This window comes from Pelophylax lessonae (genome assembly GCF_965119305.1).
Source record: "Pelophylax lessonae genome assembly, chromosome: 12".
NCBI classification, from domain to species: Eukaryota; Metazoa; Chordata; class Amphibia; order Anura; family Ranidae; genus Pelophylax; species Pelophylax lessonae.
In genome coordinates, this window is record NC_138779.1 from 216,617,902 (window position 1) to 216,645,264 (window position 27,363).

Here is a 27,363-nt window from a genome sequence, read left to right on the forward strand (position 1 = left end):
GAAAAGAGCCTGGATTCTTCCTAGAACACTGGGCAATTTTAAAATAGTTGGAAGATACTGCACAATATGATTGTCAGATATGTGAGAACCCAGGACATATTTGCCCACTGTTGGGCAAGTAATCAGAGGGTTGGGTACCCACCACCATTCCCAGCAAGATTAGGTTTACTTGTGCCATGAAAAACAGTTTTAACTGCCTTGGGTGCTTATTATCAATCAATTCCCTTATTTTTTAAAAAGCCTCCATGGGATAGGAAAATAGGCCTTTAACCTCAGATCTGGGATAAGAGCCTGGATTCTTTCCAGAACACTGGGCAATTTTGGAAATGTTGGAAGATACTGCATAATAGGATATTTGAGAATCCCTTGTTATCGCCCAATTTCAAGAAAAGCCCCAATAGGGTGAGAAACAAGGCCTTTAACCCCAAATCTGCTAGAGATATTAGGCTGGAATTTTCTCAGAACACTGGACGATTTTCGAAAATGTGAGAAGATACTGCACAATAAAATGGGCAGATATGTGAGAAGCAAGGAGATATTTGCCCTCTGTTGGGCAACTAATCAGAGTGTTTGGGTACCCACCACCATTCCCAGCAAGATTAGGTCTCCTTGTGTCATGAAGACCACTTTTGACTGCCTTAGGTTCTTGTTACCGCCCAATTTGAAGAAAAGCCCCAATGGGGTGAGAAAAAAGACCTTTAACTCCAGATCTGCTGGAGATATGAGGCTGGAATTTTCTCAGAACACTGGACAATTTTGAAAATGTGAGAAGATACTGCACAATGAAATGGGCAGATATGTGAGAAGCAAGGAGATATTTGCCCTCTGTTGGGCAAGTAATCAGAGTGTTTGGGTACCACTACCCACCACCGTTCCCAGGAGATTAGGTCTCTTTGTCCCATGAGGTGCACTTTTGACTGCCTTAGGTTCTTGTTATCGCCCAATTTCAAGAAAAGCCCCAATAGGGTGAGAAACAAGGCCTTTAACCCCAAATCTACTGTAGATTTAAAGGCTGGAATTTTTTCAAAAGTCTATTTTTGTGGACAAGGAGACATAATCCTGTTGAAATTGAGGGGCAAATATCTCCTTGTTTCTCTCATATCTGTCCATCTTATTTTGAGATATTTTCCAGCAGTTTGCAAAATTGTCCATTGTCAATCTGATTTTCCATAAAAAAAAGAACTGAATGAATAGTCCACTAATTTTAATTGACAGCTTGGTACCCGCCATGATTCTCAACCAAATAAGGTCCCCTTGTGTGATAATAAGCACCTTTGACAGTCCTCATTATCCTTCTCTAAATGATCAAATGGTCACGTTATCACAAGCCATACATTGCTAGTTATCATCAATCTATTTAAAGCCAATGATGTAGGTCATCAGCGGGTTATATGCGTGGAAACCTGATCATTCAATCCCAAGTTCAATTTGATTCTCCTTTGAAACAACAGAATTAAGAAAAAAATCTATTATTTTCCATCAACCACTGGGCACCAAAAAAGGGATTCAGATTCAGAATACTTTATTAATCCCGAAGGGAATTTACTAAGTACTGGGTGCCTGTCATGATTCTCATCCAGGGATGCGTGGTAATGGACACCCTTAATTGCTGTTAGGTACTTATTATAATATTATTATCCCATAGAGGATCAGAAACAGCTCCTTTGTTGGAAGTGATACATGGCTTGGTTAACTTATCTGTCTATTTGTGGCAACCTTAAGGCCAAAGATGTAAGACTTAACCTGGCCATACAATTGGAAATCCAGTTGTTCGGTCCCAATTTATATTTTATTTTCCATTAAACTTAAAGAAAAAAAAAGCAACATTAAGTTTCGGAAATCCTGATGATGCCTACGTTTTTTTACAATTTCTGTTTATTCACAATAGTCTTTGTATTCGATCTAATTCAGCTTATAAAATTTAGCAAACTTTGAAAGTCAATTGAGTTTGTCCATGTATTCATCCATGGCTTTTTTGGATCACTTTTAATCATATTAGGGCACATGTGTCAAATACAAGGCCCAAGGGCCGAATCTGGCCCTCCAGGCCTTTCTCCTGCAGCTTTGGCAACCCCTTTGTTGTTGCCCCCACCTTGTCTCAGCAGTAAGCAGGAGAGAGGAAGAGAGAACTCCTCCTATAGATCCTGTCCTGAATTATAAGGTTATAATATATATATATATATATAAAAAATTTAAATTATATATATATATATTTTTTTTATTATATATATTTTATATATACATACATACATACATATACAGGAATATTAAAAAATGTGTGTGTATATATATATATATATATATATATATATATATAAATATATAATTGTAATGTTATAATATATATATGTATATATATATATATGTATATATGTGTGTGTGTGTGTGTGTATATATAATATAATAATAGTACCGATAAGAGTAAAAATAATACAATTTAATAAAAAGTAAAATATATAATTAAAATTATATATATATATATATAATTATAATGTTATAATAATAATACCGATAATAGTAAAAATAATACAATTTAATAAAAATTCCAGAATGGCACCCGCACCACTTTAGGTGCTTTGGCTCAGGAGGAGCAATGGGTCCCTGGAATTCGCTATTTTAATATGAACCATTGCCATCGCTTCTGGGCCCTCCATTCGAATGAAAGCAGCGATCTCACCCTGCTCATTAGAGAGACTACTGCAGAGATATCAAGCTGTTCAGCGCTAAAAGAAAGTATTGTATTGAATTGCAAGCTCTTTGGTATTTCACTGCCCCCCCCCTCCCCTCCGCACACACAAATACACAAACACACACCAGCTAGCAGCCTGTGGGGGGTTGAACTGTGTTAAGTGGAAGTTAATGCACCATATGGTGTGTTTAAGAGACAGTTTGTCTTGTGTTGCCTCTGATAAGTGTACTGGAGCGTGAGAGATCCCATTCACAGATATGGCGCTGGGGTCACAGGCCTTGCAGAGGGAGGGTCCCAACAAATAAGTGGGGCATTCAGTGTGAGAATGGAGCCAGGCCGTTGTAAGGGGACCGTGTACCCCCATGTAATTCACCAGAGTTACACGGCCCGCCACCAAAATCACATTAACTCCCTAACGAGACACCTTTTCTCCACGTGTGTGTACGTCACCATGGTATAGGTTGGAGCTGAAGCGCCGTCAACGGCCTATACTTCCCAGGGATTCCTAAAAAAAATCCCATATTTGTGAGAAAAAAAAGTGTATGCAAACTCAATCAGTAAAATCTCATTACCACGGTAATGCAATTTTCAATCTTTTTAAATCTCCGGCTTTCATTAAAATATTACCTAGTGATCCTGCCATGAGGGGCCTTGTTTTGGCCCTTCCTTTTATAGAGTGACAACGCTCTGACCCTGTCTCCCAATTGTGGTCCTGTGTTGTCGCCCTATCATCCTGCCATGAAGGTCCTTGTTCAAGCACTTCCTGTTATAGGGTGACAATGCTCTGACCCTGTCTCCCAACTGTGTTCCTGCATTGTCACCTGGTGGTCCTGCCATGAAGGTCCTTGCTCAGGTACTTCCTGTTATAGGGTGACAACGCTCTGACCCTGTCTCCCAATTGTGGTCCTGTGTTGTCGCCCTATCATCCTGCCATGAAGGTCCTTGTTCAAGCACTTCCTGGTATAAGGTGACAACACTCTATCTCTGTCTCCCAGTTGTGCTTCAGTGTGGTCACCATGTGATCCTGCCATGATGGTCCTTGTTTAGGCCCTTCCTTCTATAGGGTGACAACGCTCTTCCCTGTCTCCCAATTGTGCTTCTGAATTGTCACCCTGTGAGCCTGCCATGATGGTCCTTGTTTAGGCCCTTCCTGGTATAGGGTGACAATGCACTGTCCCTGTCTCCCAATTGTGCTCCTGTGTTGTCACCCAGTGAACCTGCCATGAAGGTCCTTGTTTAGGCCCTTCCTGGTATAGGGTGACAATGCTCTGACCCTGTCTCCCAACTGTGTTCCTGCATTGTCACTTTGTGGTCCCGCCATGAAGGTCCTTGCTTAGATACTTTGTGCTATAAGGTGACAACACTGTCTCCCAGTTGTGCTTCTGTGTTGTCACCCTGTGATCTTGCCATGATGGTCCTTGTTTAGGCCCTTCCTGTTATAGGGTGACAACACTCTGTCTCCCAGTTGTGCTCCTGCTTTGTCACCCTGTGAGCCTGCCATGAAGGTCCTTGTTCAAGTACTTCCTGTTATAGGGTGACAACGCTTTGACTCTGTCTCCCAGTTGTGTACCTGCCATGAAGGTCCTTGCTCAGGTACTTCATGTTATAGGGTGACAACACTCTGACACTGTCTCCCAATTATGTTCCTGTGTTGTCGCCCTGTGAGCCTACCATGAAGGTCCTTGTTCAGGCCCTTCCTGGTATAGGGTGACAATGCTCTGACCCTGTCTCCCAACTGTGTTACTGTATTGACACCTTGTGGTCCTGCCATGAAGGTCCTTGTTCAGGCCCTTCCTGGTATAGGGTGACAACGCTCTGTCTCCCATTTGTGTCCTGTTACTGTCACCCTGTCTCAGATGGAAGCTACATCACATAGTAGCCATAGTTGACACCTCCAGGAAACCTGTCCTAAGAAATGCCATTAAGCCATCACCGAAACGCCAAAACACATGTAGATGGAGATCAGCAGCATTGGAATGCAACAAAAGATGAAAACAGGTGAAAAAAATATTATTAGAAAAAAATGAAAATTGTTTACATAATTTCCCTTGGGATTAATAAAGTATTCTGAATGTGAATGTAGAGCAGAGCGCAGAGCACAGAGCAGATGCAGAGCAGAGCACAGAGCAGATGCAGAGCAGATGCACAGAGCAACTTAGTTACAAGTCATCCTGTTAGGGTTTCTATCTAATTTGCTTCTAATATAAGTCTATAAGTCCTGATTTTTTTAGATTGTGGCTTTCAGATTTATTTATCTGTACAATAAAGAATATTTTTTCTTGCTGTGTGCCTAAAATGTATATAATAGCCCGGCATGATACACTTTCTCCATTTTTTTTTTAGTATATACCGTATTGATAAAGTGGTGAGTAAGTGAAGAGATCCGTCACATTAAACCTTGGTCCCGGGGGAGCCCAGTGAAGTGACCCTGCCATGCTGGTACATACTTTTAGTTGCCGCTTGGTCACAAGCCAATAAACTTGTCTGTCTGGTGCTGCCAAGTCCTAGTCGAAGCAAGACAACCCTTCGCATAATTCATAGTGATTGGCTTTCCTTAGAAAATAGGATACAGAAGTCGACTGCAAGGCCTTCCGTAGAGGAAATTCATTGTAGGGCTAATTTAGTCAGAACCCAAAAAGGGAAGTGCATGGATGAATCCTGGATAAACAAGGGGAGATAATAGCTGATGGGAATGTTGATCCTCCAACCCCAGAATGATTAAAGCCCTTTGGCTTTTGTGTTTTTTCAAATGAATATTTTTTCTTTAGCTATGTGTGATGCTGTTGTCTGCTAGAGTAAAACTTTAACCTTTCATGTATCATGCATCGATTGACATCATCTGGGATTCCAATAAACAATCTCCCAATGTGTTTGTGGGTTTCCAATATGTCTCGTCTCCATGTCTATATGGTGTACCACTGTATCCTCTTTCAATGTCTATGTGGGGTTCCATTATGCCTTCTCTCCATATCTCAGTGGGTACCACTATATCCCCTCACAATGTCTATGTGGAGTTCCAATATGTCTTCTCTCCATGTTTGTGTGGAGTACCACTATACCCCCCCCCCAATGTCTATGTGGGGTTCCAATATGTCTTCTTTCCATGTCTCAGTGGGGTACCACTTTATCCCCTCCCAATGTCTATGTGGGGTTCCAATATGTCTTCTCTCCATATTTGTGTGGGGTACCACTATATCCTTCCCAAAGTCTATGTGGGGTTTCAATATGTCTTCCCATATTTCTTCTCCTCATGTCCGTGTGGGGTTCCTACATACCTTCTACATATGTCTGTGTGGTACAATATATATACCATATGTCTTCCAATATTTCTCCTCCTCATGTCCGTGTGGGGTTCCTATATACCTTCTACCTATGTCTGTGTGGTGTTCCAATATACCATTTCCCCATGTCTACGTGGGGTTTTAATATGTCTTCTTGCCATGCCTACATGGGGTTTAAATATTTCCACCCCCATGCCTATATGAAGTTCCAGTGTATCCTGATGTCTTCGTGAGGTTCCCATAACTCTTCTCCAGATATCTATGTGGGGTTCCAGTATCTTCTCCCCATGTCGGTGTGGTCTTCCTATATATCTATTCCCCAAGTCTATGTGGTGTTTCTATAAATCTTCTCCCTAAGTCTGTGTGGGGTTCACCTCTAGTTACTCCAACATTTTTGTGGGATTCCCATATACAGTATCTTCACCCGATGTCTACATGGGGTTTCAATATATCTTCCCCTCAAGTCTATGTGGGGTTTCCATATTGCTACTCCCCAAGTCTTTGTGGGGCTCCTATTTATCTTCTCACTATCTCCACATGGGATTCCAATATATCTTCTCCCCAGTTTGGGGTCCCCATATATCTACTCCCCAAGTCTTTTTGGGGCTCCCATATATGCCCTTCCTATTTCCACATGGGATTCCAGTATATCCTCTCCCCAGTGTGGGGTTCCCATATATTTACTTCCCAAGTATTTGTGGGGTTCCCATATATCTTATTCCTATATCTACATGGGTTTCCAATATATCTTCTCCCCAAGTCTATGTGGAGTTTCCATATATCTACTCCCCAGGTCTTTGTGGGGTTCTTATATATTTTCTTCCTCTGTCTACATGGGGTTCCAATACATCTTCACTGCAAGTTGATGTGGGGTTCCCATATATCTACTTCCCAAGTCTTTGTGGGGTTCCCATATATATTCTCACTATGTCTACAAGAGGGTTCCGATATAACTTCTCCTCAGCTGTGGGGTTCCCATATATCTACTCCCCAGGTCTTTGTGGGGTTCTTATATATTTTCTCCATCTGTCTACATGGGGTTCCAATACATCTTCTCTGCAAGTTGATGTGGGGTTCCTATATATCTACTTCCCAAGTCTTTGTGGGGTTCCCATATATATTCTCACTATATCTACAAGAGGGTTCCAATATAACTTCTCCCCAGTTTTGGGGTTACCATATAGCTACTCCTCAGGTCTTTGTGGGGTTTCCATTTATCGTCTCCTTAAGTCTATATGGGGTTCTCAGATATTTTCACCCTATGTCTACATGGAGTTCCAATATATCTTGACTTCATGTCTACATAGAACAGCAAAATACCTTCCACTCATGTCCTTGTGGGATTCCAGTAAATTATTCTCCCCCCATGTCTATGTAGTGTTCCATTTATTCTTCTTCCCTCCATTTTTTCTCCTTTCTATGTCTATGTGGGATTTAAACCACAACCCCATTAACAAACTAGTAGTTTGACTGCTTTCTGACCAAACAGGCCTTGGTGTGTTTATGGATGACCATATTAAGGTCTTTAGATTGTGATCTCCTCTAGTCCAGAGGTTGACACCTGCTCTATAAAGCCCTACAGAATATAAATAGATGAAATATGTATATAGAATATAACTTCTAATCACACATATGAAGATTAATGAGCAGATTGCATTCAATGTGATCACACGGGGAAAATATAATATTCGTCAGTTAGCAAGTGGCCGCTGCGTCCACTTTATGTTGTATTTATGGAAACGTCTCTCCATCGACTCGGCCCCAGTAATTGCTCAGTGATTACAATAATCAATGTCTTATTATCCCAGCGATTTCTATCTATGTTTCAGTTTATCTTAATTACAGTATAACTAATGATCTGCTTCATCAGCACATGATTCAGTCTAAATGGATGAAGCAAAGCAATGTATGACCTATAGGATGCCAGCGCCTTCATAATATTGCACATATAATCGACTCACTTCTGTGCACTCCAGTATTATCCTGGAGTATTACAGATAATGAACTGCTCTGTTTACTCTCAACAAGAGCCACCAAGCAATTAGAATCCAGTCCAGGACCAAATACCCCCACCGAATGAATATATGTACGTAGCTCCTCCATTGCATATGTACGGTAATTGCTTGTGCAGGAGCAATTGTTCCATCATGGTAGATGATCTTTCTCCCTTGGTTAGGACCTCCTCAATGGTGTCACATAAAAATGAGCACATGGTCATGTGTACTGCCAGGTTAAGATTGCACATCCCATAATACCTAGGCGTTCATGTTCTGCAATGTACATGCATGTCCTTGTCATTTAACTATGCCATTGGTGGTGCGGTTATCGTAGTGTACTACTGCAGGAGCATGTTGGGGATGGTGGCTATGCTGGACCTAGAAGGAGACCCTATAGGGCAGTGATGGCGAACCTTGGCACCCCAGATGTTTTGGAACTACATTTCCCATGATGCTCAATATACACTGCAGAGTGCATGAGCATCATGGGAAATGTAGTTCCAAAGCATCTGGGGTGCCAAGGTTAGCCATCATTGCTATAGGGCTACCATAGCCACCATTAGGCTGAGTTCACATGGGTGTTGTGTTCACAGGCAGCTGATCAGCTTTTCTTTCACCCCTGACCATCTACCTACAAAATAACATGGCGGCCGCTCAGGTCTATACACATTACCATAGCCATGATGCCGCTTACCAAAGGCGACTATTAGAGTCAATAGGATCTCACCTAGAGTGCGTTGAAGAGGTTGGCTATGCTAGTCCTATAGGAAGATCTGGTTCGGCTAGTGTAGCCACCATTATAATTCACATGGATGGAGGTGGTTAAAAACAGACACTTAACCCATGATTTTACCACTCCAGACCCCCTACCTACTAAATAACATGGCAGCCGCTCAGGCCATTGCCATGCGCGTTAAGCTTCGCTGTGTGGCAAAATTTAACTTGGCATGTCTAGTTTGGCAAGTGGCACCGCTTGCCAACAGAACCCATTGTAGTCAATGGTACTGCATTTAACTTGGCATGTCAAGTTTGGAAAGCAGTGCCACTTGCCAAAGGCGCCCAACGAAGTCAATGGGACCGCACTATAACTTTGGCACATGGTTACAGTGTGGTACTGCAATACAACCCCCCTGAAAAATACTGAAAAAACCCCAGTATTGCTTCCTGACTGCCTGCAAACCATTGCTCAACCATCTCTATAAAGTGATCCAGTTCAGATTGTTTTTAGAAGGGGGATACTTGCATGACCCCCTGGAATGCAAGACTTCTGACAGGGGCAAGGCACACTTAGGTCAACCGAGCTAAAAAGTCCAGCAGACCCCGTTCCTCATGGTCAGCTAAAGCTGACCAACAAGTACTACGTCAGGGGCTTTCCCAAAGACAGACCACCCCCAAAGCTGGAGAGGAAGGAACCTGATGGCCACACATCCTCCTTCTAGACTTTAGGATTGGCCTAATGACCGACACCCAACCATCCAAGTAAAAAAAAAAAAAAATCATATATAAAGGTTGAGATAAAAGATAAAGAAACTTAATGCAGATATTGCCTCTGCTGGTATTCAAGATGATATGAAGACCAATCTGAAAAAAAAAAAAAGGTGAACATTGAAACCCCTTTATGATGTTGAGGCACCAAATTAGGGAGACAACTGTAGACCACAAGACCCGGTTGGGGTGATGGGCAGTAAATAAGGGAGAATAAACTCCATGCAGATATTGACTCTGCTTTTGAAACCCCTTTTTGAACCACTCAGGTCTCAATTTAAGGAAACAACTGTAAACCACATGACCTGTACGAATCAGGAGAGAAAATAAAGAAACTCCATGCAAATATTGCCCCTGCTGGTATTCAAGATGAAAACAAAAGTTTAGCACTCAAAACCTCTTTTTGAACTGCTCAAGCACCAAATTAGGGAGATGATCATAGACCACACGGCCCAGTCCTGACGGGGGGCCGAGGCACATTAAGGTCCATCTAGCCAAAAAGCCCTGAGGACCCTGCTCCTTATGGTCAGCCAAAGCCAACAATGAAGTTCTTAGTGAGGGGCTTTCTTAAAGGGAGACCCCCCCCCCAAGGCAAAGGAGGAAGGAACCTGATAGCAACACATGCTCCCCCTAGACATACATACATATTTTGGCTGAGGCATCAAATTAAGGACACAATCGTAGACCATCCGTTCGGGTCTTCACCAGTAAGAGCTCCAAACTCCATATTGACAAGCATGCTAGAGAGATGGACCAACTTGAAAAAAAAAAATGTTGAACACCGAAACCCCTTTTGAACTATTTCGGCTCCAAATTAAGGAGACAATTGTAGGCCACATGACCCGGGGGGGTCTTCACCAGTAAGAACAGGAGAGAACATAAAGCAACTCAATGTAGATATTGCCCCTGCCGGTGTTCAAGATGGACCAACTTGAAAAAAAAACCAAAAAGTTGAACACCAAAATTCCTTTTTTGAACTGCCCAGGCACGAAATTAAGGAGACAATCATAGACCACTTGACCCGGTTGGGGTGTCTACCAGTAAGAGCTGCGAATTACATGTTGGCAAGCCTGCTAGAGAGATAGACCAACTTGAAAAAAGAAAAGTTAAAACCCGAAAACCCCTTTGTGAACGGCTCAGGCACCAAATTAAGGAGATGATTGTAGACCACATGACCCGCTTGGGGCCTTCCCCAGAAAGAGCCTCAAGCTCCTTGTTGATCAGCCTGCTAGAGCGATGGACCAACTTGAAAAAAACATTGAACGCCAAAACTCCTTTTTGAACTTTTCAGACACCAAATTATGGGCACGATCCAATTAAGGAGACAACTGTAGACCACATGACACAGTTGGGGTCTTCACCAGTAGGGGCAGGAGAGAAAGAAAAAGAACTCAATGTAGATATTGGCCCTGCCAGTGTTCAAGATGGACCAACCTGAAAAAAAACAAAAAGTTGAACACCAAACCTCCTTGTTGAACAGCCCAGGCAGGAAATTAAGGATCCGGTTGGGGTCTTTACCATTAAGAGCCGCCAACTCCATGTTGGAAAGCCTGCTAGAGAGATGGACTAACTTGAAAAAAGAAAAGTTGAACACGGTAACCCCTTTTAGAACAGCTGAGGAACGAAATTAAGGAGACAATCGTAGACCACACACATGACTCAGTTGGTGTCTTCTCCAGTAAGAGCAGGAGTGAAAAAAAACAAACTCCATGTGTATATATATTGCCCCTTCCAGTGTTCAAGATGATCCAACCTGAAAAAAACAAAAAGTTGAACACCGAAACTCCTTTTCAAACTGCCCAGGCATGAAATTAGGGACTCAGTTGTGGTCTTTACCAGTAAGAGCTGAAAACTCCATGTTGGCAAGCCTGCTAGAGAGATGGACCAACTTGAAAAAAGAAACGTTGAAAGTCGAAACCCCCTTTCTAAACAGTTTAAGCGCCAAATTAAGGAGATGATTGTAGACTATATAACCGGTTGGGGTTTTCATCAGTAAGAGCAGGAGAGAAAATCAATAACCTCCATGCAGATATTGCCCTGCTGGTCTTCAAGATTGACCAACCTTAAAAAAAAATGAAAAGTTGAACACCAAACCCCCTTTTTGAACTGCCCAGGTACAAAATTATGGAGATGATCGTAGGCCACACAACCCGGTTGGGGTCTTCACCAGTAAGAGCCCGAACTCTATGTTGACAAGCCTGCTAGAGAGATGGAGTGCAGAACAAAGATGGACCAACTTGATAAAAAACATTGAACATCAAAACCCCTTTTTGAACTACTCAGGCACCAAATTAAAGACACAATTGTAGACCACATGACCCAGTTGGGGTCTTCACCAGTAAGAACCTCAAGCTCCATGTTGATAAGCCTGCTAGAGAGATGGACCAACTTAAAAAAAAAAAAAACATTGAACACCAAAACTCCTTTTTGAACCAATCAAGCACCAAATTAAGGATACAACCTTAAACCATGCGACCTGGTTGGGGGTCTTAATCTAAGAGCAGATAAGAAAATAAATACCTCCATGCAAATATTGCCCCTATCGGAGTTTAGGATGGACCAACCTGAAAAAAGTTGAACACCAAACCTCCTTTTTGAACTGCCCAGGTACAAAATTATGGAGATGATTGTAGACCACACAACCCGGTTGGGGTCTTCACCAGTAAGAGCCATGAACTCTACGTTGACGAGCCTGTTAGAGAGATGGATAAGAGTGCAGAACAGAGATGGACCAACTTGATAAAAAAACATTGAACACCAAAACCCCATTTTTGATTTGCCCAGGTACCAAATTAAGGACACAATTGTAGACCATGCAACCCGGTTGGGGTCTTCACCAGTAAGAGCTGGAAACTCCATGTTGGCAAGCCTGCTAGAGAAATGGACCAACTTGAAAAAAAGAAACGTTGAAAGTCGAAACCACCTTTCTAAACTGTTTAGGCACCAAATTAAGGAGATGATCGTAGACCAGATGACCCGGTTGGGGTCTTCGCCAGTAAGAACCTCAAGCTCCATGTTGATAAGCCTGCTAGAGAGATGGACCAACTTGAAAAAAGAAACGTTGAAAGTCGAAACCCCCTTCCTAAACTGTTTAGGCACCAAATTAAGGAGATGATCATAGACCAGATGACCCGGTTGGGGTCTTCAACAGTAAGTACCTCAAGCTCCATGTTGATAAGCCTACTAGAGAGATGGACCAACTTGAAAAAAAACATTGAACACCAAAACCTCTTTTTTAACCACTCAGGCACCAAATTCGGGACACAATGTAGACCACGTGACCCGGTTGGGGTCTTCACCAATAAGAACCTCAAGCTCCATGTTGATAAGCCTGCTAGAGATATGGACCAACTTGAAAAAAGAAACGTTGAAAGTCGACACCCCCTTTCTAAACTGTTTAGGCACCAAATTAAGGAGATGATCATAGACCAGATGACCCGGTTGGGGTCTTCACCAATAAGAACCTCAAGTCCCATGTTGATAAGCCTGCTAGAGAGATGGACCAACTTGAAAAAAGACATTGAAGATCAAAACCCTCTTATTTAACCACTTATTTGACCATGGAGATGATCGTAGACCACACGACCCGGTTGGGGTCTTCACCAGTAAGAGCCCCCAACTCTATGTTGACAAGCCTGCTAGAGAAATTGACCAACTTGAAAAAAAGAAACGTTGAAAGTCGAAATCCCCTTTCTAAACTGTTTAGGCACCAAATTAAGGAGATGATCATAGACCAGATGACCCGGTTGGGGTCTTCACCAATAAGAACCTCAAGTTCCATATTGATAAGCCTGCTAGAGAGATGGACCAACTTGAAAAAACAAAAAGCATTGAACACCAAAAACCCTTTTTGAACCACTCGGGCACCAAATTCGGGACACAATGTAGACCACACGACCCAGTTGGGGTCTTCACCAGTAAGAGCCCCGAACTCTATGTTGACAAGCCTGTTAGAGAGATGGATAAGAGTGCATCCATCCCTCCCCCCCCCCACCTCCTTATCTTTCCATTCAGAGCTGTGATCTGCCTGGGGATTACACCGCGCTCCATGCAGTCTTGAGTGGTTACACTTAAAGAGAATTCAGAATTATAGCGAAGAGTCAATCGCATTTCTGAAGCTTCTTCCGCGTGAACAAAAAATAAAAACCAAAGAGAAAAAACAAGAAACAAAAACAAAAAAAACATTTTTATTGTGAGACTTAAGGAGCGCGTTTCGCCACCATTCTGCGGGGGAAGGGGGGCAGCGGTTCAGGCCCCCGATACGCGGGAGTTCTCATAACCGCCGGCAGCGGCAGGTCGAAAATCCCCCCCCCGCATCCCACATTTCCTTCAATCTCATCCGCGCCTCGCTTAAACCCCGAGCAGAAACCTCTTCACACGTTTTATAATTAGACGCGCGGAGAAGAGCGTTGCTATGTGCGCCCGCCGCCCGCCTCTGACCCTTCCTGTAGATTATGTACAGCCGCCTCACATAATGAATAATTATAAGTAGCTTTATGATAAAGGAGCGCGTTCCGTCCTTGGGAGACGCAGCGAAGCTCAATTAGAAGCCGGAGGTGCGGGACCTCAATCAATGTCATTTGTAGAGCCGGCCGCCGTGATTGGCAGCCCAGCGGGGGCGCTGATTTCTTTTTCACCTGGGGAGGGGGGAGGGGGGGAGGTGCAGGAATCAGGTTGACGTTTGAAATTAGCTTAAAGAGGACCTGTCAGTTTTTCATGGGTTAAGGTTCCAGGTATTTAAATCGCACTGCCACCAGTGGCTTCATCTGAAGAAGGGCGGCGCCATCTTTGTTCAGGCCTCACCCAGGGTCACCAGCTATTTCTAAAACTGATGGAAGGATCCTATAAATCCTGGTGCCTGTGCAGTTCTAGGTTGCGTTCACAAATGTCTGACACAGATCAGCCCCTGACTGCAGCCTCCCTACAAAGGTACAATGTTGAAGTCGGATCACAGGGGGAGGGAGGACTGAGGAAATGAGACAAAGTTACAATGTACAGTCTGATCACTGGGGGGGGGAGGGGAGACTGAGGAAATGCTTCCTCCCGCCTGCAGCAGACCGATGACATCATCTCAGCCTAGACAATATCACTGACTCAGGGGTGACTTTTATAAGATAAAAGATGGGAGACACCCCGCCTCCAAAACCCCAGAGATCTTTTACCACCCCCCCTTACAGAAAGTGGAAATCGGAGGGGGGCACGGCTGCCAGGTAGAAAGGAGTCGGGAACTCTTTCTCATGCATTGGGCGGCCCATTGAAATGAAGGTGCTGCCATACATGCGGCACAGGGGAACACGCCCCACGCACAGGGCCATCTTACCGAATGTTTGCCCGGGGGCCTCACTTGCCCAGGGGGCCCCACCTGCCCAGCGACCCAGCCCCAGCCAAGCATTAGTCCCGATTCCCGTGTGCATCCCTCCGTGCGACTTTACCCAAACGTCCCCGAAAGGACCGGCGCCAAAGGTCTCGGGTCCGCCATCAGCGATAACGCCACCCTGCGCCGGAGGGATGTGATAGGTCGACCCCTATGGAAGACAATACGCGCCATTCTCAGCGTCACACAATTCCCGTGAGAGCCGAATCTTTAGCCAACCGATAAGCCGGCCAAGTCTCCGTCTCCCATACCTGGTGGCCCCTCTTATCAGCGCCCCTCCCCCCCCTCACCGCCACCGATGAAAGGCCGCGGCTATACTCCTTATCATGTTTGGTGTCCCCTGTCATAATGACAGACAGACATTTCTGCAATGTGCCCCCCCCCCTCCTCCCCCGCTATCTTTCAAAAAGCGAGGTGTCGGCGCCGGGAAGCGATCCGCAGCACCTTTGCGGAAGGTGTCAAGGAGAATTCTATTTGAGGAACAAAGTGATAAGGACGGCGGCGTGGGCGTTTAACCCCTCCGCAGCCAGACGCACCTCGACGGCCACCGAGGCGTCAAACACTAAGCTGACCGCAAACGCTGCAATCTGATTGGACAATCTCCTCTCGCTAACGCCAACTCGGCGTTTGCCAAATCGCCAAACGCACAGAATCATCGCAGCCCATCCCTCGATTTAAATGAGATTAATGGCTCCCCCCGCACTTCTGCTAAGGCGCACGTTTTCGCATGCGCCAGATCGCAGGGGTGGCGCAGCACCGCGTGGATGCGGCACATTTCTGGAAAAGAGTCGGGGGCATTTTTTTTCTGTATTTCTTATGTGTAGGGCACCCCAGTGAAAACAAGAGGCGTGGGAATGCATGGAGAGCATTGAAACGCATGGAGAACGCATGGGAATCCACAGAAACGTAGGAGAACGCAGGAGAATCCATCCAGCACTCTATGGCACCGGCACAATCGTACTTCTTATTTAGGCTTTGTTCATGCCATGCTGTTGCCATGCATGTGCATGTGCATGTGCGTTCGCATGCGTTCTCCTGCGTGCTCATGCATTCTCTGTGAAGTTCTCAATGCATTCCCATGCATTCTCCTGCATTTCTATGCACTCTCCTGCATTCTCCATGCTTTGCCATGCATTCTCTGTAAGTTCCCATGTATTCTCAATGCGTTCTCCTGCGTTCCCATGAGTTCTCCATGCGTTCCAATGAATTCTCCATGCGTTGCCATGCATTCTCCTGCATTCTGATGCGTTCTCTGTAAGTTTCCATGCATTCCCCTGCGTTCTCATGTGTTCTCCATGCTTTCCAATGCATTCTCCATGCAATGCCATGCATTCTCCTGCATTCTCTGTGAGCTCCCATGCATTATCCTGCATTCTCCTTCATTCCCATGCATTCTCTGTGAGTTCCACATGTGTTCTCGTACATTTCCATGCATTCTTCTGCGTTCTCATGTGTTCTCCTTCATTCCCATGCATTCTCTGTGGGTTCACATGCGTTCTCCCTGCACTCATTTGCATTCCCTTGCATTCCTATGCATTCTCCTTGCACTCCCTTGCATTCCCATTTGTTCTCCTTGCAATCCCTCTCATTCCCATGCATTCTTCTTGCACCCCCTTGCATTCCCTTGCGTTCTTCTTGCACCCCCTTGCATTCCCATGCGTTTTACTTGCACCCCCTTGCATTCCCTTGCGTTCCCATGCATTTTCCTTGCACCCCCTTGCGTTCCCATTCGTTTTCCTTGCACCCCCTTGCATTCCCTTGCATTCCCATGCGTTCTCCTTGCACTCCCTTGCATTCCTATGCGTTCTCCTTGCACTCCCTTGCATTGCCATGCGTTCCCCTTGCACTCCCTTCCATTCCCATGCGTTCTTCTTGCACCCCCTTGCATTCCCTTAAGTTCCCATGCATTCTCCTTGCACTCCCTTGCATTTCTATGCGTTCTCCTTGCACTCCCATGCATTCTTCTGGCACCCCCTTGCATTCCCTTGCGTTCCCATGCGTTCTCCTTGCACTCCCTTGCGTTCCCATGCATTCTCCTTGCACTCCCTTGCATTCCCATGCATTCTCCTTGCATTCTCTTGCGTTCCCATGCGTTCTCCTTGCACTCCCTTGCGTTCCCATGCATTCTCCTTGCACTCCCTTGCATTCCCATGCGTTCTCCTTGCACCCCTTGCATTCCCTTGCGTTCCCATGCGTTCTCCTTGCACTCCTTTGCGTTCCCATGCGTTCTCCTTGCACTCCCTTGCATTCCCATGCGTTCTCCTTGCACTCCCTTGAGTTCCCATGTGTTCTCCTTACACTGTCTTGCATTCCCATGCGTTCTCCTTGCACTCCCTTGCGTTCCCATGCGTTCCACTTGCACTCCCTTGCACTCCCTTGAGTTCCCATGCATTCTCCTTACACTGTTTTGCATTCCCATGCGTTCTCCTTGCACTCCCTTGCATTCCCATGCGTTCTCCTTGCACTCCCTTGAGTTCCCATGCATTCTCCTTACACTGTTTTGCGTTCCCATGCGTTCTCCTTGCACTCCTTTGCGTTCTCTGTGCGTTCCCCTGCATTCCCAAACGTTTTCCGTGCGTTCTCACACCAATTCATTTCAATAGGCTGCCTTAAGCACGGGAAAGCGCAGAAAACTCTTTTCCATGAACGCGCCGGTGTTGCACCACTATGTGGTCTGGTATGCGCAAAGTGTGGGTCGCCATTAACTAATAATGATAATAGGTAAATCTATGTAGCGCAAGGGCCTTCCTGATTGGATACAATCTGATTGGGTCGTTTAGGTAGGTCCTCATATTGCGGTCAGATTGTAACATGTATGGTGAGCCAATGCTGGGGGGGGAGGGGGAAATCCGTGTGTGGGAACATTCACCCAGGCTCCTAAATCCACCTTTGGAGAAAACAATCAATCGGGCCAATGTCAGGGGAGGCACCGCTCCCCCCCCCCCCAAATCGACTTATGGATGTATAGGGCAGAGCAATGCAAGATGGATTCTGGTTGGCTGGCATGGGACTTGGCACCGCTTTATTGGCTGAGGCCCATGGCGTGATCTGTGGGACGTGTATGGCTCAGACGATTCCCGACTCAATCAAAGATCTCTTCCAACAGAAAAAAAAACGCCAGGCGACCCTGAAAGCAACGTTTTTTATTGCCCAGCAAGCATGAAGCCTTAGCGTAAAGATATATCTAAGCACTCGCAGCAGATGATTACACCCCCCCCCCCCAAACGCCATATGTCCAGCTGGTGATCACCAGCTGTTTGGGCACTACAAGTCTCATCATCCCCCTCCCCTCCAGGCTGTCAGATACACCCCCAGTGATCACCAGCTTTTTGGGTACTACAAGTCCCATTATCCCCCTCTCCAGGCTGTCAGATCCACCCACAGCAGTTTGGGTACTACAAGTCCCATTATCCCCCCTCCAGGCTGTCAGATCCACTCCCAGTTATCCCCAGCTTTTTGGGTACTACAAGTCCCATCAACCCCCCTCCAGGCTGTCAGATCCATCCCTAGCAGTTCGGGTACTACAAGTCCCATTATCCCCCCCTCCAGGCTGGCAGATCCATCCCCAGTGATCACCAGCTTTTTCTGTACTACAAGTCTCATTATCCCCCCCTCCAGGCTGTCAAAACCACCCCAGTGTTCCCCAGCTTTTTCGGTACTACAAGTCCCATCATAACCCCCCCCCCACAGGTTGTCAGATACACTGCCAGTGATTTCCTGCTTTGTGGGTACTACAAGTCCCATCATTCCCCCCTTACGGCTGTCAGATCCACCCCCAGTGTCCCCCAGCTTTTTGGGTACTACAAGTCCCATCATTTCCCCCCCACAGGCTGTCAGGTACACCGCCAGTGATCACCAATTTTTTTGGCACTACAAGTCCCATGCCACCCCCCCCCCCCCAATCCAGGCTGTCAGATCAACCCCCCAGTGCCTAGTGATCCCCAGATTTTTGGGTACTACAAGTCCTATCATCCCCCCTCCAGGCTGTCAGGTCTATCCCCAGTGATCACCAGCTGTCTGGTTACTACAAGTCCCATCATCCCCCCCCCCCACACACACACACACACTTCCTCCAGGCTGTCAGGTCCACCCTGCCATATGTGTGGGTCTCAGATCCACCCCCAGTGATCACCAGCTTTTTGGGTACTACAAGTCCCATGCCATCATCCCCCCTCCCCCCCTTATCCAGGCTGTCAGATCCACCCCAGTGATTTTCAGCTTTGTGGGTACTACAAGTCCCATCATTCCCCCCTCCAAGCTGTCAGATCCACCCCCAGTGATTCCCAGATTGTTTGGGTACTACAAGTCTTATCATCCCCCCTCCAGGCTGTCACCTCTACTCCCAGTGCTCACCAGCTGTCTGGGTACTACAAGTCCCAACATCCCCCCTCCCCACCCTCCCCACTTCCTCCAGGCTGTCAGGTCCACTCTGCCATATGTGTGGGTCTCAGGTGTCCTTTAACTCACCAGCTGCTGCAATGCTACAACACCCAGGGCATGCTGAGAGTTGTAGTTCAGTATCACAGACTGACATCATAGTACATCACAGCAGCTGGCTGAGACCTGTAGTCCCCCCTCCACCTGCCAAGATCTCCCCCCACAATTGGGAGTACAATAGCGAGGCAGACAAAGGCTCCTCCAGCCGCCCAGCATTGTCTTCAGCAGAGCACTGCACCATTCCCTGCTACAGAACACACTGCAACCACATCTGAGACCATACACCAGCAGATCGCCATCGCCCACAGATCTTGTTGCTGAGATTACCTAAGGGTCCAAATACACATCCGACCGTACAATCTTTATACAATCTACATTTACCAATGACCTACCTAATCAAATCAATTCATATCCAACCAGTCACATAAAGCAGATTGTACAATCAGATTGTATTGTGGGTGGTGAGCTTAACAAGGCCGATCGCTACATGCACCAATGGCCGGAAGTGTTCACTCACACGTGGCCCGAGAGGCCGATCGTTACAAGGCCTCTGGTTAACAAAGAACCAATCCCATAGGCCACCACTTTCCTGTGGCGCTTGAAGGACCGCAAGTCCCAGCAGTCAGTGCCGGGACAAGGTCATCAAGCACCCAGGGCAAAGATGCCAAACTGCCCCCCCCATTACCTTTAGGGTCAGGGTGCCCCCCATCCCTTGCGCCGGGGCAGCTGCCTCTCCTGCCCACCCCTTGTCCCGGCCCTGCCAGCAGTATTCATGTAAAATGCAACGACCGCTCAATAAACATGCGCCGGCCGAGTGCCCAGGGCTCGGGTCATTGGGCACCAAGGGTTAGGGTCAGGGTGCCCCCCATCCCGGCAATAAACCATTGCGCCCAGGGCAGCCGCCCCCCTTCTGCCCACCCTTTGTCCCGGCCCTGCCAGCAGTATTCATGTAAGATGCAATGACCGCTCAATAAACATGCGCCAGCCGAGCGCCAAGGGTTGGGGTCAGGGTGCCCCCCATCCCTGCCAATAAACCATTGCGCCCAGGGCAGCCGCCCCCTCCTGCCCACCCCTTGTCCCGGGCCTGCCAGCAGTATTCATGTAAGATGCAACGACCGCTCAATAAACATGCACTGGCCGAGCACCCAGGGCTCGGGTCATCGGGCGCCAAGGGTAAGGGTCAGGTTGCCCCCCCCCATCCCTGCAATAAACCATTGTGCCCAGGGCAGCCGCCCCCCTCCTGCCCATCCCTTGTCCCGGCCCTGCCAGCAGTATTCATGTAAGATGCAATGACCGCTCAATAAACATGTGCCGGCCGAGCGCCAAGGGTTAGGGTCAGGGTGCCCCCCATCCCAGCAATAAACCATTGCGCCCAGGGCAGCCGCCCCCTCTTACCCACCCCTTGTCCCGGCCCTGCCAGCAGTATTCATGTAAGATGCAACGACCGCTCAATAAACATGCGCTGGCCGAGCGCCAAGGGTTAGGGTCAGGGTGCCCCCCATCCCTGCAATAAACCATTGCGCCCAGGGCAGCCAACCAGCAGTATTCATGTAAGATGCAACGACCGCTCAATAAACATGTGCCGGCCGAGCGCCAAGGGTTAGGGTCAGGGTGCCCCCCATCCCTACAATAAACCATTGCGCCCAGGGCAGCTTCCCCCTCCTACCCACCCCTTGTCCCGGCCCTGCCAGCAGTATTCATGTAAGATGCAACGACCGCTCAATAAACATGCGCCGGCCGAGCGCCCAGGGCTCGGGTCATCGGGCGCCAAGGGTAAGGGTCAGGTTGCCTCCCCCCCATCCCTGCAATAAACCATTGCGCCCAGGGCAGCCGCCCCCCTCCTGCCCACCTCTTGTCCCGGCCCTGCCAGCAGTATTCATGTAAGATGCAACGACCGCTCAATAAACATGCGCCGGCCGAGCGTGCGCCCTTATACCTCCAAAGCCGAACTTATCGAAAACCAACCAGAATGATCCCCCACTCCCCCAAAAACTGCCACCGTCATCTCATATAACCTGACCGGCGCGCCAATTTAGCAGCCAAACAGCGATTTCTGATTGGTCGCCATTCTTCGCCGTTGGGCTACCGGTCCCTTTTATTCTCGCCGGGCCAGGTCGCCCGACCCTTAAAGAGCCCAGATACAGTAATGGAAAGTCAATTCCCTCCGGGAGCAGACGGCACGGTATAATTACTGCAGAAAAACTTGGCAGGTAAGTACAGCGCTCATTAGATTGGTATTATTAGGACGCATCCGCTTTACCGCGGGGAATAAGACCCGATATAGAACAATTATCACCAGCCGGGTAACAGCCAAGGATGACAGTAAATATATTAATGAAGAAAAGCGTGGGGGGTGGGAGGAAAGAGGAGGGGGGGGGTCTCAGATTGAAATCCTGCAGGTAAAAAAAAAAAAAATGTTGCAACGGTTGAAAGATTCCCTATGCAGTGGGATCATTGTCTCCCCCTACCCAACGCATTCCGAGATCCCTAATATCAGAACGGACAGGCACTGCAGAGGAGCTCTCCTCCTGACCACATACACTGCAAGATCCGTGCAAAGCTGCCTCCCCCCCAGATCTCTCTGCACCGCATGTGCGTTAAAACACTCCCCCCCCCACTTCCCTAACAACTGCATAGAATTTCCAGCATGCGGAACAGTGCCTGCGCCCACAGAGCTGACACTCTAACTGCAAAAAAAAACAAGTCGGTAAAGATTTGCGTTTTTTTTTAACAGAAAAATGCAATTTTTTTTTCGCAGGGCGCTTTCGCCACTTCAGTGGAAACAGTTAAAGGCGTTAGAGTACGTCACGTGGCGTGATGTCACAGCGATAATATAAGCACCGCGCAAACTGTTTGCGTTATATAAATCCGATATAATAATATTAATAATATTACGATAGGAATAATAATTGCGTTTTGAGTTTGTTATATAACGGCTGACGTATGCTGAGCGGCGAACGCCGGCGTGATGTCACATTACTAGCGATAATATTAGCGCCGGGCAAACTTTTGCCGCTATATAAATCCTGTATAATAAAAATATTATTAATATCACGATAGGAATAATAATTGCGCTCTGTGTTTTTTGCTATTTAACGGCTGGCGCATGCTAAGCAGCGAACGCCGGCGTGATGTCACGTTAATAGCGATAATATAAGCGCCGTGCAAACTGTTGGCGCTATATAAGACCTGTATGATAAAAAAGTTAACAATATCACGATAGGAATAATAATTGCGCTCAGAGTTTCTTGTTATTTAACGGCTGGCGTATGCTAAGCGGCGAACGCCGGCGTGATGTCACATTAATAGCGATAATATAAGCGCCGCGCAAACTGTTGGCGCTATATAAGACCTGTATGATAAAAATGTTAATAATATCACGATAGGAATAATAATTGCGCTCTGAGTTTTTCATTATTTAACGGCTGGAGTCTGCTAAGCGGCGAAAGCCGGCGTGATGTCACATTAATAGCGATAATATAAGCGCCGTGCAAACTTTGCCGCTATTTAAATCCTGTATAATAATAATATCACGATAGGGATAATAATTGCGCTCCGAGTTTTTCATTATTTAATGGCTGGCGCATGCTAAGCGGCGGACGCCGGCGTGATTTCAGATTTTTATCGATAATATAAGCGCAGCGCAAAATGTTGGCGCTATATAAATCCTGTATAATAATTATAGTAATAATATCACGATAGGAATATAAAATGCGTTTAGAGTTTGTTATATAATGACTGGCTTATGCTGAGCGGCGTATGCCGGCCTGATGTCACATTACTAGCGATAATATAAGCGCCGCGCAAACTGTTGCCGCTATATAAATCTTGTATAATAAAAATATTAATAATATCACGATAGGAATAATAATTGCGTTTCCAGTTTTTTGTTATTTAACTAAGCTAAGTGGCGAATGCTGGCGCGATATAAAATTGATTATAATAATAATAAATGTATATTGAGATTATTATTATATATTAATATTGTTGTTTTTATATATTCTTTTTCTTACTATTATTAATATTATTTTAATTTTTTTTATTATTGTCATAGATTTTAAATCTTCTCTAATAAATATATAACAATAATATATAAAAGCAACAATACTAATATTATTATAGTTGTTTTTATATATTGTTATTATCATGAATATGTATTTATTATTAGACCTATTTATTGTTTTAAATTTTTTTTATTATTGTTTTTATATATATATATATATATATATATATATATATATATATATATATATATTAGAATTGTTTATTATTTTAAATATTTTTTTAACATATTTTTATTTTTGTATATATTTTTATTAGAACTTTTTATTATTTTTAATATTTTTTTTACATATTGCTTTTATTATTGTTATATATATATATATATATATATATATATATATATATATATATATATATATATTATTAGCATTATTTTTAATATTTTTTCTAATAGATTATTTTTATATATTTATTATTAGAATTATTTATTATTTTTAATATTTTTTTATATATTATTTTTTTGCTATATATTTTTTACTAGAATTATTTATTATTTTTAATATTTTTTTTACATATTGTTTTTATTATATATATATATATATATATATATATATATATATATATATATATATATATATATATTAGCATTATTTTTAATATTTTTTCTAATAGATTATTTTTATATATTTATTATTATTTATTATTTTTAATATTTTTTTATATATTATTTTTATTTTTGCTATATATTTTTTATTAGAATTATTTATTATTTTTAATCTTGGTTCTATATATTATTTTTAAACAGGATTTTATATAGCGCTAACAGTTTGCGCAGCGTTTTCCAATAAACTGAAATAACCGTGTGACGTTAACTTTTGCACCCCCCTCAATTTATTGATTATTTTCCGTAGCATTGATCCGTAAAAAAAAAAAAGTCACTTACTTGCATGCAGCGTGGCGAGGAGCAGAGACAAAAGTAAGGTGTCATATCCATCCATCGTGATCAGATCCTCAATCTGGTCCCCTCTTGGCTCTCTCTGTCGCAATGCTCCGGATGGGCTCACCACTCTTTACAGTCCCTCTGCTGTTGCGAATGATCCCCTCTGCTGTTAAGGGTCCCTCTGCGGTGGTCCTGCAGTCAGCACAGACCTGCACTAGTGATTCCCCAGTTGAACTGCACTCCAGCGTATGTGTCTGCAGCATCCAGCAGCTTTCTCCTGCACTCTGCTGTCTACTGGTCCCTCTCTCTGCAGTGGATTTAGTGAGAGGCTATTCCCTCCTCTCCTCTCTACCATTGGAGAGAAAGTTCATTCTGCTGTAGAATAAAAGGAGGATTCTCCTCCTACCCTGCATGTGTGTGTGAGCCTCTCCCCCTCCCTCCTGCTCCCAGGTCCCCCCCCCTCCCCAACCCTCCCTCCTTTCCTCCCTGCACTGCCTCTGCTAACTTAGATCATCTGCCGTCTGCATGAACTTTACCAGTCGAGAGCTGACTGCAACCTGACGCCAGTCAGCCAACGCCATGCAGCGAGAATGCTGCGCTGTCGCAAGGTGACGCAGCTCTGCTGTTGTGGGTTGGGGCTGCTCCATGTACTTTTGTGGTAGAAAAAAATGGAACCAATAGTGGATGTAGTTAGAAAAGGGTCCCAGTACAAGAACATTTGAAGCTTTACCAGAAAGGGTTTCAATGCCCAATTTGGAGCTTTATCATAATGGCTTCAAAGCGTGTTTTGAAGCTTCACCAGAAGGGCTTCAATGCTCGATTAGAAGCTTCATCAGAAGAGTTTCAATCCTTGATTTGAAGCTTCATCAGAAGGGCTTCACTGCTCGATTAGAAGCCTTGTCAGAAGAGTTTCAACCCTTGATTTGAAGCTTCACCAGAAGGGCTTCACTGCTCGATTAGAAGCTTCATCAGGGGAGTTTCAACCCTTGATTTGAGGCTTCATCAGAGGGCTTCAGTGCTCGATTTGTAGCTTTGGCTTCAACGTGAGTTTTGAAGCTTCACCAGAAGGGCTTCAACGTGAGTTTTGAAGCTTCACCAGAAGGGCTTCAACGCTTGATTTGGAGCTTTATCATAAGGGCTTCCATGCTTGATTTGAAGCTTCACCAGAAGAGTTTCAACGCTTGATTTGAAGCTTCATCGGGAGGGTTTTAATGCTTGATTTGCTGTTTTATCATAAGGGCTTTATTGCGTGTTTTGAAGCTTCACTAGAAGGGCTTCAACACTTGATTTGAAGCTTCACCAGTAGGACTTCAATGCTCAATTTGAAGCTTCACCAGAAGGGCTCGGATGTGCGATTTGACGCTTCACCAAAAGGAATTCAATGCTCCATTTGAAGCTTCACCAGAAGGACTTCAACGCTTGATTTGGAGCTTTATCATAGGTGGTTCAATGGCTCTTTTAAAGATTCACCAGGAGGGCTTCAGCGCTCCATTTGAAGCTTCACCAGAAGGGCTTGGACGTGCGATTTCAAGCTTTATCATAAGGGCTTCAAATCGTGTTTTGAAGCTTCACCAGGAGTGCTTCAACTCTTGATTGGAAGCTTCACCAGGAGGGCTTCAACTCTTGATTGGAAGCTTGACCAGGAGGGCTTCAACTCTCGATTTGAAGCTTCACCAGGAGGGCTTCAACTCTTGATTTGAAGCTTCACCAGAAAGCCTTTAACGCTCAATTTTAAGCTTTACCAGGAGGGCTTAAACGCACAATTTGAGGCTTCACCAGAAGGGCTTGGGCATGTGTTTTGAAACTTCACAGGAAGAGTTCCTTCGCTTGATTTGAAGCTTCACCAGAAAGGCTTCAACACGCGATTTGAAGCTTCACCAGGAGGACTTTAACGCACGATTTGAAGCTTCACCAGGAGGGCTTCAACACTCGATTTGAAGCGTCACCAGTAGGGCTTCAATGCTTGATTTGAAGCTTTACCAGAAGGGCTTCAATGTTTGATTTGAAGCTTCACCAGGAGAGTTTCAGTGCTTATATTGAAGCTTCGCCAGAAGGGCTTCAATGCTCGGTTTGGAGCTTTATCATAATGGCTTCAACGTGTGTTTTGAAGCTTCGCCAAAAGGGACTTCAACGCTCGATTTGTAGCTTCACCGGAGGAGTTTCTTCGTTTTATTTGAAGCTTCATCAGGAGGGCTTGGACGATTTGAAGCGTCACTAGAAGGGCTTCAATGCTCAAGTTGAAGCTTCTCCAGAAAAGCTTCGATGTGCGATTTAAAACTTAATTGGAAGCGCTTCAATGCTCAATTTGAAGCCTCACCAGAAGAATTGTGAATGTTTGATTTGAAGCTTCACAAGGAAGGCTTCAACGCAAGATTTGAAGCGTCATCATACGGCTTCAATGCTCAATTTGAAGCCTCACCAGAAGGGCTTCAATGTTCAATTTGAAGCCTCACCAGAAGGGCTTCAATGTTCAATTTGAAGCTTAACCAGAAGGGCTTCAATGTTCACTTTTAAGCTTCACCAGAAGGGCTTCAATGTTCAATTTGAAGCCTCACCAGAAGGGCTTCAATGTTCAATTTGAAGCCTCACCAGAAGGGCTTCAATGTTCAATTTGAAGCTTAACCAGAAGGGCTTCAATGTTCACTTTTAAGCTTCACCAGAAGGGCTTCAATGTTCAATTTGAAGCTTCACCAGAAGGGCTTCAATATTCAATTTGAAGCTTCACCAGAAGGGCTTCAATATTCAATTTGAAGCTTCACCAGAAGGGCTTCAGTGTTCAATTTGAAACTTAACCAGAAGGGTTTCAATAATCAATTTGAAGCTTCACCATAAGGCCTTCAATGGCTTTCACTGCTCACTTTGAATCTTCACGAGAAGGGCTTCAACGCATAATTTGAAGCTTCACTAGAAGCTTCTTTGTTATGCTGCATGTACAGCAGCCCATTGAAATGAATGGGCAGCTCTAGGTGTGTGGCATGACAACACAACGCCTGCCGTCACGCGTCATAACGCGAATAGGGAACATCGGGAAGTTCGCTTCTAAGGCTCAAAAACATCTTTCGGTGAAGAACTTCCTTGACAATCAGAGATGCTCCTCGCAGGAAGTGGCTGCCGGGGATCAGTATTGCCAAGATGGTAAAATCGAAAAGAAAAGGTAA

General features: G+C 45.1%; 1 protein-coding gene across 1 annotated transcript in view; it reads right to left on the minus strand.

Moving 5' to 3' along the window:
• KIRREL2 (kirre like nephrin family adhesion molecule 2) overlaps nt 1–24,611 on the minus strand; it is a 55,333-nt gene extending 30,722 nt beyond the window's left edge. The window contains exon 1 of the mRNA XM_082273904.1: nt 24,209–24,611. Coding sequence (XP_082130030.1) covers nt 24,209–24,263 — 55 coding nt within the window. The 5' untranslated portion in view covers nt 24,264–24,611. The remainder of the gene's footprint in view (nt 1–24,208) is intronic.
• Nucleotides 24,612–27,363: the final 2,752 nt, after the last annotated feature.